Here is a 16,221-nt window from a genome sequence, read left to right on the forward strand (position 1 = left end):
ACGGAAACTAGGCAAGGACTTCACTTTTGTTTCCCTATCCTAATCGTTCACTAAGTTTATTGTAAACTATATAGTGAACAATAACCACATGCTCTCCAAAATGTTTGATGTGTATAACACAATTGAAAAGGTTTCAAGAGAGATAGTGGGAGTTTAGGGACAATGACTAATGTAGTCAAAGGTGAAAGTCAAATAAAGAAGATAAATAAACTCCAAGGGAACAAACTTTCTTTATGAAAGGATGGACATTGGAATGGGTATTTGCAAGAAATGTCTTGCAAGTGTCAAGAACACACTTTTCGAAGGTGTTGTAAATTGTTCTTGAAAAGTTCAAAACAGTTGGTTCTTCTACTTGAATGCTTGATTTCGTATTAGCAACTATGTTTTACAATCGTTGTAAAAGTGTGGCTAATAAGAAGTAGAAGATTTATGAGAGAAGAGAAGGTGCTTCACATTCGGAAACGTGAATCAAATGTAGATCTCTGCGAAAGCAGATGGTACTTACTTCCTCATATGAACTACCAAAGAAATTGGAAAAACATAGATTGTCTTTGTATTCCAATTTTAAGGAACTAAATTCCGTCACTATGTGAAATGGATAAATGTTTTGTTTGACAAAACAAAGTTCTTTATTAATCAATGATTGGATTATGGTAATCTAATTAATTATCTCTATAATAGAGATAATATGGTGGTGTTAACTGTTTAGAAAATAATGATGCTTAAAACCCAAAAGGTTGCAAGGTAGTGACTAATCCCAACTAAAGTTGTGATACCTCTAAAACATAAATTACGAGTTGGTCATAAATGGACGCTTTGGATCGTTAGGTCCGGATCCAATACCTTCTTGTTAAAATTGTATGGAGGCGAAATGTTCGAATCTTTATTCTTTTGGAAAGAAGAAAGAATCACAAAGTTGTTGAGGTTAATTCACTTAGATGTTAGTGGCACTTGTCCACAAACATAATACTACTCATGTTGGATAACATTCACCGAAGATCACTCTCGGTTGGACTATAGTTTATTTTGAATAAACACAAGTCCGAATACTTTGCAAAATGTTTCAAAGAATTCAAGTAATGTAAGTTGATGAGTAAGACATCTAAAGTATTTACCTCCTTAGATTTGATCCAAGGAAAGGTAACACTTTAGATAAGTTTCCTTGAAAGATATCAAGGAAAATAGCATCATAAGATAATGTATTTCTCCATTAGGAGAAGAACGAACTTGAATAAGATTTAGTTCGTTAGATGTTATCTATTACCCATATATAGGATATATACTTCTAAAAACAATATGATTGTCAATGAGAAGATCTTCCAATATTTTCATGACTCCATAAGATGTAGTTGGAAAGAAAGACAAATCTTAAGCATGTTAAAGATTTGGGGTTGTGTGCTAACAAGCAATATTTGTTTGATAACAATCTTGTAGGATATCCTTAAAATAACTTTTGGATATCGCTTCTGTAAACCAACTAACAAATGTTGTTTTGTTGGGTAGTTCATTGTAATTCTACAATGTGATTTGCCTAAAAGCAAATGAACGAGAGATAGAACTCAAAGAATGGGTTCTTTGAGAGACAAGAAAGTAATCAACAAATATAACAACCTAGTTCCTATACCACAAGCTCCAAGGTAGTCGATAAGGATTTATAAACCGTCTCAGTTGAATGGTTTTGAACTTTATGACTACATTGAGTGCATATACGATATATACTCAAGGAAATGGTAAAGTACCATTTGACTCGAAATAATGAAACCTTCAAAGCTAATTGGTAGCTTAAGGTGACTACAATCAAATAGAATGGTTGACTTTAAAGGAACCATTTTTGACGTAGTCTTAGTTTCAATAAATTCGAAGATTGCTAGCTACAACTAAATGGTGATTCAATGTTTGGACATAATATGGGTTTCCGAAACCATTATTAAGATAGTCTTGATAATATATGTCTAAAACTATAAATCACAAGACATGTAAGTTGTAGAGATCCATCCATCATGGATCTTAGCAAGTTAGTGGGAGCTATTTGCATTTTATGAGAAAAAGGATCAAATCGTTTGATTTCTCATAAAGATGTAAATGAATCTTTTGTTTACTAGTTTTACAAAAGATTAGTGGGAGTTAATCATGTTCCTAAAAATTTAAATATATATGATATATTAATTTTGGAAATGAAAAGAATACTTCTTCGTTAAAGTTATGACTTTAAGCATTCTATAAAAGATAGAATGTATATGGGAGATATAGTCTATATACATGGGATGGAAATCTATAATGATATATTTCATGATATAATTGGATTATATCAATCCCTAATAATAGACAATGGATGCTAGGAAGTTTCTCATATGATGATAAACTTCAATAAGAAGGACGATTCTAGTGAGACTAGCAAGTTGCCCTTCTCAAAGGGAATGTACCCCTTTGACTCCCAAAGAAATAATGCGTAAATTGAATCCTTTATGCATATGCAAAAAGGTGATTTATGTATTTCATATTGTATGAAAAACATTGATATGAGTTGTACCTAGAACGGTACAAGACGATATCAGTGCAAGCCCAGGATCAGAACCATGGCAACTGTCAAGTGAGTCCTTAAGTATTTGAGAAATACTAAAGGATAAATTCCTCAAAGAATGAGGAAGGATCAAAGTAACGTAATGGAAGCGTAAATGTATTAGATTATGAATCTAATCCATCATTGGATGTTTCTTCATTATGAATGAAGAGATAAACGAATATCTCTTTATTATGACTAAAGAGATATTTGGATGGAAACATTAAAGTAATGACTTTAGTGTGTTCCATTATGAATGCAAGATATATTGCCATATAGAAGTTTACAACAATGTTGTTTGGATGGGAAAGTTCATTTATGAACTCTCTATTCGGTTCCAACCAAAAAGTGTATGACACTAATGGGGCGATAGCTCAAGCCTGGGAATCAAGGTCTCATCAAGATCCGAACACAAATGAGAAACTGAACCACATGATTGAGAATCATGTATAATGGTGACGTCGGTATTCTCAAGGTTGCTTCTATGGATAACACATATAGATATCCACTGTCTAGGCCTACTATTCAGCCATTTATGAAATGACTACAGAAGAGATATCATCATTGATGATCAAGCTGATTGGCTCTAGTGCAAGTGGGAGATTGTTGGAAATGTGCCCTAAAGCCAATCATGTGATGATACTTTACGGACATTTCACATGTTAAACTAATCTAGTTTTACATATAAAGGGCATACATTATTGTTTGAGCCGTCTCATATAAATGTTATATGCTTAAACAATAAAGTCCAAGGAATTTGTGATTGGGAGAATGTAATCTAATGAAGTTAGATTCTTGAGACCATTCTTTCGTAGACACATCCTAAACGTTCCTGATCATAGGATTGCCAATTGGGCATTGACAGTCCGTCAAGATCGGTACGTACTATGTCTTCTCTCAGGGAGAGTGATTAGTCTCGAATCATTGGTGTGTGTGACATCAAGACAAGTGCGGTAGGTGCTCAATAGAGAATGAGTTCACTGAACGCGATCAACGAAGAGTTCTCATATTCCATGTCACATGAGAACTCATGGTTGGGATAATGCAAAGTAGTCCTTTGACCTGAGGCATCATAGTTGTCTTGTGGTTAAGACCTTGATCTTTGATTATGTCAAAGTCATCCCACCAGGAGGGTGTCCACGGCATCGTTGGGGTCAAGCCGCTTAGCTATGGAGACAAGTGAATGCGCAACAAGGGATCTCTAACCTTCAAACCGTTTGAGGGAGAATACTCTCTGATATGATTTGAATCTCTGGCCAGAGTATGAATGAGATTTGGGAATGTGTTCCTAATCACATTCAAGGTAATCATATAAGCACAAGACACACATTGGATAGTAGACATGAGAAAATAAACTATCAAACCAAACAATGTGGTCAAGAGTATTAGATTAGAGAAAGACCGTATTGCATTTGTAATCCCAGACTGAATAGGTTCTCCACCTCTTCTGATTAGCTTGGGTAACCATGACATACGGCTAGGTGTCACTCATGGTTTGTGGAAGCCCTAAACGTGTGTAATCACTAAAGGGAGAATTGAAAATAGTTTCAATTCACAATCGATGTAAAATGGTTTTAATCGCCCACTACCTCGCTAAAAGGAACCTAATGGATCGTACACCGTGTAAGGTAGAGATGGACGAAATAAATGAAATGAGTAAGATTAATTGAATGGTTTAATTATTTATGGCAAGGATTAATTAATATGTTAATTAATCAAACGAATAAGTTCGTTAAAGACCACGGGATAGTTTTGGACCTTAAGGCCTAATGGGCTTCGAACGTCAAGCCCATTAACTTAAGTTGTATGACAATTTAATGAATAAAGATTCATTAAAGCCCAAAAGCCCAAAAATCCCTAAATGGCCAGCCATAAGGAATGAATTAGGGTTTTGGTTATTTAGGTCACTTAAAGAAGTGACTATATAAATGACTTTATAGCCAAATATTCATTAAGTGAAATAAGGGTTTATTTTTGGGGAAAATGGGTGAGAATTGTCTCTCCATTTTCTCTCTAAAGAGGCCAACACCTTGGAGGTGATTAGCTAGTCATCTAATCCTCCAAGGTCACTCATTCATCATCCAATCTCTCCTTGGTGTAGAGACTTAGAGGTTCTCAATTTTGGGAACTTGGAGAACCTATTCTTCCATACAAATCCATGGATCTAAGAAGCAAGGAATGAAGGCCCCTATCTCTTTGGGTGATTAGCCTTTGCTTATGCAAAGAGGAATCTACAAAGGTATTAATTTCAACTCACTTATTTTTGAGTTGATTATTGGTTCACCAATCTACTAGGCTTTGAATTTCATGGGTAAATGTTTTGTTTTTGAGTGCATGTAAGCATGATTCCGCCTTTAATTGTTAATTGCATGCTATATGATGTTGCTCAAATGAACATGTTTTACAAAATAATTCCTTCAGTTACATTGATTTATTTCACCTGGCTTACTTATTTTATTGTTAAGGTACTTGACATGGCATATACTTGGTTTTCACTACTCTTGAGCATGATTTCTATATACGTATGTATTATTATTTTTTTGGAAATTATACGGGTTTTACGGCAAAAGGTTATAATGTTTTCAAAAGGTTTTTATTAAAAACTTTATTTTCAAGCCCGCTCACCCTTGTTTTTGCGCCCCTCTAGGTTTTAGCTGCTGAAAGTTCGTATTGACGAGGATTCTTGGCAAATCTCAGTATATGTGGCTACCTTCGAGGGTATGATCCTTACCCACACTACTGTACTTTACTTATACTCTAACGTCGAGTGTGAAATTGGCTCATTCCCACTCACAGCACATTCTTGTATTTAGGTACTTTTAGGTTTAAATTTATTCACATTTTTCCACATCATTATACTTTATGGCTTTGTCACCTTCCAGGTGTTGGCCAGCATAGCTCGATTCGGAGTCTTAGTGGACATTCCGAGTCGAGGTGTGTCAATTATCGCTTTAGATTTGCAATGAGATTTTAAATCATTTCTGTGGCTTCACTTGTCACTATCCATTAATAATTTAGCTCATATTTTATATAAGATTTTCAATCATTTATGTTGCGTCACGTATCCTTATCCGATCTTTTAATTTTCTCATACTTTTTTATAAAAAACCCTTCAACCCACCACGTCTATTCACACCAATCACATTTATGCTTCCTGCTCATCTCAATTCATAGATTTTAAAAAAGATCTTCCAACAATGTCTAACATGGATTGAGTGATCTCTCTCAGCCCATCCCACCCAAAACCCAACTGACCAAAGACTGGCCACACACAGGGATCATATTAGATCAATTTGTAATGGATCTGAAATGAATCATGTCTATTTATATCCCAAAACCTCTCAACGACTAAAACTTTTGGGCCTTTCAACCAACTCACTTTTGATATGGTTGGGAGTATGCTAATTATTTTTTAGCGAGCATTGTTTTGAGGGAGAGAAAGCGTGGTTTTCGATTAGATAGAAGTGGCTCATGTACAAATCTACCCATAGCATAAACTTGATCGATCAACATATTTCTATCCATGTTGTAGGTTTTTCCGTTGTAGACTTTTTAATATACCAAAAAAGAATAAGGTTGGACTTCGAAAGCTTAAGGCTGGACAAGGAGATAGCACAATCTTGCCTGGTCTTCAAACTAGTAAAATTTTTAATGAATGAATCGTATGGATTAGATTAACATGTATGTCTTACCAATTCGGCGGGTGCTCAGATTTTCTCATTCGAATAGAAATGAGGTTCCAAACCTCGATTCCCTTATGTATGTAGGGCACATGTACTATAATGAACGTAGGTGGTTGGTACAACAGTATAATAGAACGCGTCTCTTTTGCTGGATCCCACACTCCACAACGTTAGATTACAGTACAGCCTACTTCTCACATCTCTTTTGATCAACTGCTTGTTCCCGTCATCCCACATGTTGAAAGAACTATCCGTTGATATCTTAGCCTATATTTAGATCAAGACCTTATTAATAAAAATAGAGCTCACTTGTAGCTAATAAAATAAAAAAAAGATATTCTCAAATGCTTTTGAGCCTGACATTTCTACACCGAGTTGTATGCTGTGAAAATGATGAACAACCCATCAACAACTGTCTATTGCGTGAATAGAGAGGCGCCACACACATTAGCGGCCAAAGGGGGAAGAAGCACAATCTCTTTATTTTACCCATAAGCTAAGGCATGTGCTTCTCATTGTCCAAACTTATGACTAACCTTATGCTCCCCCGACTCTAAGGGAGAGAATGAATGCACTACTTCTCAATGCACTTGTAGGGGTCGCTCACACACTTCTTACAAATAGATATTATTTAGTGCAAGACTGAATTCTTCCTTTCTCTCGAGAGCAAGATGCGAATGTTAAGCCAACAAAATGAGATTCCAAGAACCTTTCGCTATAATCTTACCTCCCCTTACTCGATCAAGTAGGCTTTATTACTTAATAACCGGGAAAGAAATGTAACTAGGGAATAAAAATGTATAGAGTAGTACCGGAAACCCCAAAACTTTTTTTTTTTCCTTTTCAGAAATTCAAATACATGAGATATGGTAACCACACTGTATTCATCAACTTTTATACGAATTTCAATTTGAAAGTTAAGAAGCATAATTCATCGACTTTTGTACAATTGATATCTCCCTTTTTGACATGGATTTTGTGAGCCCATCATGAGTGTGCATTGTCTGGACGAGAAGAATTATATTTCATGAAAGAAGGCCTTACTCACTTAAGGCCTTTGGACGACTAAGTCAACTCGGCTTCTCTTTCTGTATCAAATTCACTTTCGACGTGGAGCACACTTGACCTGCGTCGCTTGATGAGGAATAAAAACCTCTTTTGATTATGCGTTGCTTGTTGCATCGAAAATAGCCTCTCCTTATGAACCTTCGTCGTTCTTTGAGGACGAAATTGCTGATGATTTTGGCCAGCTCTGTAGTTTCGAGGTTGGCTTAGTGCTTTCTGCCGTTTTGGGGAACATCTTGGCCTTAACTTTTGCTTTGGTTGGCTTGGGTCGCAGGGGCAAAAGGCTGACCGACAAACCAGGGTCTAATAGGATGTGATTGACGATTGTGTCCAGTTCACCTCAACGAACTGGCTTTGATACTTGTCATGATCCAGCAACGCTTGGATAAAGGCAATCCTGATATCGGATGGTATTTCAAATTATTCGTTAATTGGGTTGCTCCCTTTATATATAGAGATTATTGTAGAATTATCAGAGAGATGGGCCATACGGCCCACTTCCAACAACACCGATATTGTCCCCAACTTGGTAATTATCACATGCACAATCCGTTAGGTGTGGGGTTTTATCACAAAAGGCGTCGGTATTAGTTGGAGTGGGATTAGGGTATTTAAACTATTCTTTTGTCATTGATACGATCGATGTAGGGTATTTCAACAATTATTTCGTTGAAGAAGAAACAACTGCAAAGAGCTTGTTACATTATTCGAAATAATTACATTAATTTTTTTTAATTGGCAGGGAAATGATTACATTAATTGACATACATAATTTACACGACTATACATGAAATGAAGTGGGCTATCAACCAGCGATTGAAAAATGTTGCAGTTGAGGCAGCAATCTGCATCCTTTTCTATTCAGATATAAGAGGCAGCCTAGCAACACTGGTTCCTCCCCCTCCGCCGGTTGGTGATTTAGAGTTGATCACCTCCAGAAAACTTGAACCGGATTTAACAGGTTTTGAAGCTTTCTTTTTGTTTAATCTCATCGGAAGAATCTGCAACCTCGGATTCATCTCGGTGCCTGAATTTTCGGCAGCCAGCTGATAACTTTCCACTAGCTCAAGCTGTCGGGCGATTATTTCAGTGCGTCTTGGGAGAAGCTCGACTGGCTCTCCACCAGGAATCACGATGTACTCAATCGCAAGTCGAACCTCCTATGACATACAAAAAGGAGAAACGGTGTACTAAGCAAATGATATAGGTAAGGTCCTAAGGATTATGTTGTGGAATGAACTGAGAATTTACTGACTGAAACGGAGAATTGGGGAAGGAAAATGTACCTCCAATGCATCAATCTCTTCCAAAGATGGTTTTCTTTTCGGGGCATCATCTTCAATTTCAATGTCGAAAGAACTATTGACTAACTGCTTTCGCAAAGAGCCAACAGATTCCATTTCAAGAATCATCCGAACTGCCTTGACCATTTGTGCCATGGTATTTGACTGGACAACAAAACCGAATGAGCCATGGCGTGTATGGTGTGTACCATACAATGCAAATGTAGAATAGATACACAAACAGAGAACTTCGAAAAAGAACGAAAGTGAGGCTACCTTCATGACAAATACAGGCAAGTCGTGGAACTTTGTTACACTGCGGATCCATGGGCTCTGTTTCGTTTCACAACTGGATGCTATTATTACATCAGCTGTTCCGATATCATCAGTTACTTCTATTTCATCTTCAAGCCCCATTACCTTTGCTACTTGTAGAAGATCGGCTTCAAGGATCTACAATACATCAAAATAATAAAAAATTTGTTAATACAAATCATCTGCCTTGTGAAAACCTATTTACTAATTGTGTTCTGGAAAAATTCATGCAGTTATTACTACAAAATGCCAGAATCAGAGCTTAAGATAATGTGTGACCGTTGCTCTCAGTTTAATGAGCGTGGATTTGAAATTTTCCAATTGAAATATAGAGTGAAGCAAATAGAAACCTAAGTAATATACCTTGTATGCATATACACAAACCGGCAAACTCCTCTTCTTCACAGATCTTTTGCTGCTCAATTTTTTGGACCGTGTAGGAGAATGGTCTAGATCTTCATTGTCAGACTCTATATCAGCGGCATCAATGTTCTTTTTAGCAGTAAAATCAGACACTTGTAGATAGCTCTTTTCAGGTATTGAAATAGAATTGCGAGAGCCACTAGCATCTGCATCAACATGACGGATTTCAAACAAAGGAGATTTTCCTGCAACCAAAAAATTTTCAATTTAGAATAATTTTGGCCCTTGAAATGTCAATCCAAAGAGCAAAGAGGGAAGTGCAAAATACCAGCCAGTATAGCATCAACAGTTGCATCTAATCTGTGATGCACACGAAGTTCTGTTTTAGATATAATCTCCACAGCACATGTAAATGTAGGAGGCCCCCTTCTTTCCAGAATTGTCTTCTGTACCTTCCTTCTTCTTGCTTCTTCATCACCAAGTGTCACACTCTGCATTCAGATCAAAACTGCTTTTAGTCAATCAACAGTTTCTATCTGCGAAAGCCTTAAATTGGTAAGGTCTCGACACAATATCTGCAGTGGAAATGATATGCCATATCTCCTATATGGTACCAACAAGCAGCACTAATAGATTTGAGCACAACTAGTAAATGGTAGAGTTGACAAGTAGCATTGCACTGCACCTCTATGCCACCGACAAGGATCTGTAGAGAAGGATTTTTCATTACGTTGTCTATCGTCATTCCATGTGCTGTTCCAACTAGTTGGACTCCTCTTTGAGCAATAGTACTGGCAGCCAATGCTTCAAGTTCTGTTCCAATTTCATCTATTATGATTGTTTCGGGCATATGGTTTTCCACTGCTTCAATCATAACCTGCACAAAAGTTCAAAAGGGGTAAAAAACGATGATTGGGTGAAAGGAAAAACAATGCACATTTACTACTCGGGAACTAAAGCAACAGTTGGAGATAAAAAGCAATAGAATTGTTGTCAACACTCACATTATGCTGCATATTGACATTAGGAACTTGCATCCTCCTTGCACGACCTATTCCTGCGTGAGGAACATCTCCGTCTCCACCAATCTCATTAGATGTATCCACAATCACAACACGCTTCATATGATCATCTGCCAGCATTCTAGCAATTTCTCTGCACGGTCAAATTCATAACATGGTTATTCCTGATGCCAAGTGAAATGGAATTTAAAGGTTCATTTGCTTGAACAAGGAGTAGGCAATACCTGATTAAGGTTGTCTTCCCAACTCCAGGAGGTCCAATGACCAAGATGGAACCGCCGCCCTCAACCAAGTCACGTATGATCTCAGCGCTTCCTGACACAGCTCGTCCTACTCGGCACGTGAGGCCAATGATTTGCATTTTCCGGTTTCGAATAGCACTTATCCGGTGTAGTGAATTGTTAATACCTGAACGGTTGTCATCTGAAAACTCACTAACCTACAGAAAAGAAAGTACCTTTGTATAAGAAACACATAAACAAATAGTTACGAAGTCGTTTGAAAGTGTTTTTAAAATGACTGAAAGCGTTTTTGGAAAAGATGTTTTTGGCTTTCAAAAGCGTTGAAGTGTTTTCTGCAAGTAGCAACAGTTATGTGCATTTTCTAAGAAGTCTTTTAAGTGATTTTCCAGGATTTACTTGTTTTTTTACTAAGGATTGGTTCACAAAATAATTTCACCAAAAACGCTTTCAGCCATTTAAAAAGCACTCACAAACGAGCTCTATAACTTCCCTTCTAAACAAAGCTAATAGGTATTTACCAATCACTGCATGACCAGTCACACAAGGGTCCAAAATTAACAATTTAATCAATCATTAAATAAATAATTAAACCAGAGAGACCGCCTCTAACACCAAATTAAAGATTACCCAAAAACACTTATGTCATGCAAATGTGGCTTTTAATTTTTCAAGTCTCAATCTGCATAAGAATGCTCCAAACCTTCGATACAGCGTGCCGTAGATCTTCATGATTCACCGGCTTTTCGGACATCACCCAATCACCGGAAGGAAACCTCGCAATCGGACTCCTCCCCAAATCCATCACAACCTCAACGAGCTCGCCAATCTCCTCGTGCCTGTACAGCTCACTCCTCATCCTCAAAGGCAACAATTCAAGTAACATTCCCAGCTCCGAAGCCGCCTCCGGCTGCGACGTGGAGCCCGGATTCAAATTCGGAGAATTTGAAACCAACCCATTTCCGGAATAGAACCGATCGGACGGCCTCCGAATCTCCGGGGCCGGAATCCATGGGGTGGAGGATTTGGACGAAGCAACCGGCTTACGGCCACCGCGTGTTCGACGAAATGTCGAAGAGACTGCAGAAGTGAATTTGGAGTTCTGAAGGTAGCAGAGGGTCGAGATTGGGATCTGGTTCGCCGATTGCCATGAGCTCTGCAAATCAACGAGCACGCATTGCGAGCTCAAAGCTCTCATTTTAGCTCTGAATTATTAATTTTTAATACAATTACAAAGAGACTGATTTTTATTTTATTTTTTTATGGATGTAGTTTATGAAGTGTCCGAATTGGCGAGGATGGAAGAAGATTCGGAGGTATCTCCTCCGCGATTGGAGTTTGCGAGGGAAAGTGGGGCCGCCAAAGAGCAACCTAACAAACGGTTAGCGACCGTTGAAAGCAATGGAAGTTGAGCCACGTGGGGCTGCGTAGCGAGCCACACATATTTTTCATAGCTTTTACTTTTGAAACTCTTTAGAAAAATCATTATTTCCTTTCTTGCACTCCACAATTTAAACTTTGGGAATGTTATTAGCATTTAAAAAATAATCATTCTTTTCGACCTTCGGAAAGATGGATTGTCGTTGCAAAATCAACGGCTAGAGTTTTTTAGAACAAAAAATAGTCACAGAGAGTAGATGATGGCTATTTTAGAGATCTAACAAGAATTTCTCTATATTTTGGTAAAATTTTGATAGCGGTCGGTGTTATTCCGGTGGAAATCCGCTTGGTTAGACTAGAATCAACCTTCACGACTAATTGTTGCAAATTTATGTTCCAGTTCGTCATTTTATCGACACACTTAGCACACGAGTGACAAAAATGTGTGGAAATTGAACTTTTTTTTGCTGTAGAATATAGAGAATTTTTTATGGTTCCCTCCCCTATTTCAGTTTCGTATTAGGTCGACTTTCAAGACTTTGAAGCAAAATCTGAACCCAAACACAAATCAGTCTCCCAGCCGTGCAAGAATGGTGCATGCCATCGACGAAGACCGCTCTTGCCGGCGGGTTTTCCTGGACTCTAAAACTCAACCAACTTAACCACTCCTCAAATTCGATCTTCTACCAACAAATCAAATTCTGATATAGTCTATGGTGAAAGATTAGTGAGAGACTTCGTAAAGAATGGCGACGAACAGGATGAAATACCGAAACATTTGTTACCTAAACACGCCGGAAGAGCTGAGACTGCCAAGTTTCTTTCATAAGCAATGCAAGTTAAGATGGAGGCACGGAGGTTATGAAACAGATTAGCTTATGCGCGTACTGATTTACTGGTTTGCACCTTGCCGTAGTAGAACTAGAAACTATGAAAGCCGGCAACTAAATTCGGCATCCAATCTATTCCCATCCCATCAACTTGTTTCTTACACCTTCCTCAATTTTGTTCCTTGGCACTGGAGAACCAACTCCTTCATCTAGCAGGATTCTGTATACTTCCCACTCTCGATCCCGGATCATGTGTCTGCCTATCTTAACCTGAAATCATGAAAGCACATTGAATCGTAGAATGAGAATCAAACTAAAGCGGAAATCATTTGTCTAAGTTGGCCTAAAGGAAATTACAACGAATGCATACGAAAATTGTAAGATTGGTTGGGGGCAGTACAGAAAAGATGCGTGTTTTTAGAACTTTGAGGGCGAGTGTGATATCGTAAAAGACAAGAGGACGACCCCTGCCAGACAACTCAACGGGGTTAGCAACCAGCAGCTCAGTGTCAGGACCACGGCTCACCACAGCCACTCTAAGAGGACGCAGAAGCTCCATTCTCAAGCGGGAACATAATGCATTTTGCTTGTTCCGGTCAACAATCTTCTTCCCATCTGCTTGCATTATGAACAAGTCTAACTCACAATTTCCTCTTGGGTTAGCACAAAATCGTCCATAACGAACCTGACATTAAGCAAGAATATTCAATAGAATTGTCTCTTTAAAATAACGGTAAATCACCTTCGTTATCTACTAAATAATGGTAAAGCCAAATGACAAAGAAACCTTTGGAGAGAGAGAGGTTAAAAAAATCTACAAAACCTACAATTAAAGATGTACCTGAATATTGTAATCCTTCAGGGTTCTCATGATGTCATATATGAGACCTTTATGATCCTGGCAGAAGATTTGAACAAGTGTGAGAGATGGGCTAAGGTGATTGTCCACAGTTACTGAAACGGGGTTGGAGGCAACAGATCTGCTTAGGCGTCCGTTGGGCAGCTCTAAGCTGAACATTTCTTCGGTAATAGCAGAAGGAAGATACATGGAACCCTGTGAACACGCTGTAACTTCTGATCCGGCCAACTCAATTTCGCAACTCAACAAAGCATTGCATAAAACAGCCTTCAGAGAATCAATCGTTTCATCTTGTCTTCTTTTTGTATGAAGAATTTCTCTGATTGAAACGAGAGAAAAGAACTATTATATTCACCATACTCTAGAGGAGTGAAACGACAAAAGCAAAAGCGGAAATGCTGCACAGTTACTATTTATTGAAAGGGAAGCAATGTTAAGAATGACAAACCTAGTATCTGTGATGAAGAAAAGGTCCATTACTCTCCCATCCGGGGTAGTCGATACCTTCACACTGTTTATAGTGAGCTCCAGTTCACAGAGAACCTCAGTGACATCTATTAGATAAAAGCGTATTAATGTAAATCCGAAACAAAATATACGGCTCCATACAGTACGTTTCCCACTCAAATATTGAGATAATTCAAAAGGTGTAGGAAGCACTTGGTAAATGAAGAGTCAATAAAGACAGAATCAAACAATACTTATAGACTGATTAGCCAAAAGATAAGCAAAATTAACTTTCTTCCAACATTTAGCACCATGGGTGAAAGAAAAGGATCCCTTATTCGATTTCTTAAAACGAAACAAAAACAGAAATATAGTTTTCATTTTTGCTATACAAAGTTACGGAAATAGGGATCATACCGCTAAGAGTTCACTTGTCTTCCTTGGTATTATTAACACACCAAAAAGATTAATATCTATACTTGTACGAATCTGTCATAAATTATATTCCTTGGTAATTCGTATCGATTCTAAACAAGGGAAATGAAAATGACGGATTCTCTTGCCTTTTACACAACACTGCTAAGTATGGGAACTCATAATATCAATCGTTGGAGATCATCGCCTTCCTATTTCATCACATACACAAATGATAATCACCGATAAAGGATACTCAAAACTTCATCTAATTCAAACGCTTACTAAGTTGGAGAGTTCAGACAAATCACTGAGAAAGATATTCAGTAACTGCACTATTTCTAAGCAAATTAAGCTCGAGGGTAACGCTTACGAAGTTTCAAGAGAACAACTACTCATGCAATTGACATTCTTTGTAAAGAAGGCTTAGCATTACCATGCAATAGTCCGTCCCGTTCATAAGAACACCAGAACTTCAAAAGGAACACATCCGGTGGCTTAGGCTGCTGGTTTTCGGGCCGGTAATAGAATATTCCAGAAGTCGAAAAATACGATGGACACGCTGCCAACAGTCTCTTTGTCAACAGATTCCACCTTGTGCTTGGTTTCCCCACCACCCAAAACACTATGTAGCACCATTTCCCATCTGTTGAAACATCTGCTCCACAAAATAATCATATCGGTCACAAAAAATTTCATAAAAAATATGAGTAAAAACCTAAGTACAAATTACTACTTAATTTTAATAAGCTTGATGAAGAATGACACATTTCCAGGAAAAAACCAATATTTATTTCTCTCTGCATCATTATATCCAACCCAAGAATTCTCAGGCATTTCCAGATCCAAACAGTAAAAAAAAAAAAATTACACTGCCCACCGTATTTCTAGTTAAAAATTCCAAAACCCACCTCCCAAAAACACTGAAAATTTAAAATAAATAAATCAAACAAAAAGAATACATAAAGCAATCAATAAATCCTCACCTCCCCTGCAAATGCTGAGCCCAAACAACAATATAACTCTGCACAAATCACATCCCAACCCGGTCTTGTCAAGACAATTCACAGTGATGACAGTGGGTTCCCCAGCCTTCTCTGCCTGGTTAATCACCACAACGTCCTCGTGCAAAATCCCCATTGCTTCGATTTCAGCTGCTCTGTTTTTCCAAGCTCTCGGGATACGGATGAAGCGAGAGCGCCAGAACAGCTTCCAGTTCGGTATCTTCGAATTCTCTCTGTTGTTGTTTACTGGGTGTAAACGGATTGGAGATTCCGCCAAACAGCGGATTACAGATCACTGGATTGGAGATTCCTCCACTCTGCTTTTTTTTTCTCGGCACCTTCTCAGCTTCTCTTGTCCTTCGCTTTATGTACTGTTTGCACAGTGAGAAGATTAGGAAATTATTTAAAAGATTAAAGCACGTGCGTGATTAGGTGGTGAGCCAATTAGTGCGGACCACGTCGTTGTTGCTTCAATAGGATTAACTGTTACTTTACAGTTAAATAGGATTAATTTTGTAATTAATGACTTATCGTAACGATATGACTATTTATTATCTCAAAGATTAGAGGAGATGATGTCTTAAAAGAATGTTAACAATCATTACATTTTAATCATTTATCATATATCGTGCGGTCAGAAATTATTTAACTTTCTTTATTTAAAATTAAATATAAATAATATCTGACGAAAACTAACAGTACGATATAAAATAAACGGTTATAATATGTGGATTCCTAAAATTCTCACAACAAAGAT

The 16,221-nt window shown here is 37.7% G+C and overlaps 2 protein-coding genes across 2 annotated transcripts; both read right to left on the reverse strand.

Moving 5' to 3' along the window:
* Positions 1-7,953: 7,953 nt before the first annotated feature.
* Positions 7,954-12,018, reverse strand: LOC126623191 (protein SEEDLING PLASTID DEVELOPMENT 1-like). The gene is made up of 9 exons (XM_050291989.1): positions 11,234-12,018; positions 10,516-10,730; positions 10,274-10,424; positions 9,955-10,146; positions 9,598-9,760; positions 9,270-9,514; positions 8,868-9,044; positions 8,595-8,756; positions 7,954-8,468 (listed from the first exon to the last, which is right to left on the reverse strand). The coding sequence occupies exons 1-9, from the start codon at positions 11,726-11,728 to the stop codon at positions 8,166-8,168; spliced, it is 2,103 nt and encodes a 700-aa protein (XP_050147946.1). The 5' UTR covers positions 11,729-12,018; the 3' UTR covers positions 7,954-8,165.
* A 696-nt stretch (positions 12,019-12,714) lies between these two features.
* Positions 12,715-15,831, reverse strand: LOC126623198 (ACT domain-containing protein ACR10-like). The gene is made up of 6 exons (XM_050291997.1): positions 15,447-15,831; positions 14,897-15,118; positions 14,048-14,153; positions 13,582-13,918; positions 13,141-13,425; positions 12,715-13,010 (listed from the first exon to the last, which is right to left on the reverse strand). The coding sequence occupies exons 1-6, from the start codon at positions 15,598-15,600 to the stop codon at positions 12,873-12,875; spliced, it is 1,242 nt and encodes a 413-aa protein (XP_050147954.1). The 5' UTR covers positions 15,601-15,831; the 3' UTR covers positions 12,715-12,872.
* Between the last annotated feature and the right edge of the window lie 390 nt (positions 15,832-16,221).

The sequence above is a fragment of the Malus sylvestris genome, chromosome 1 (genome assembly GCF_916048215.2).
Source record: "Malus sylvestris chromosome 1, drMalSylv7.2, whole genome shotgun sequence".
Taxonomy (NCBI): Eukaryota; Viridiplantae; Streptophyta; class Magnoliopsida; order Rosales; family Rosaceae; genus Malus; species Malus sylvestris.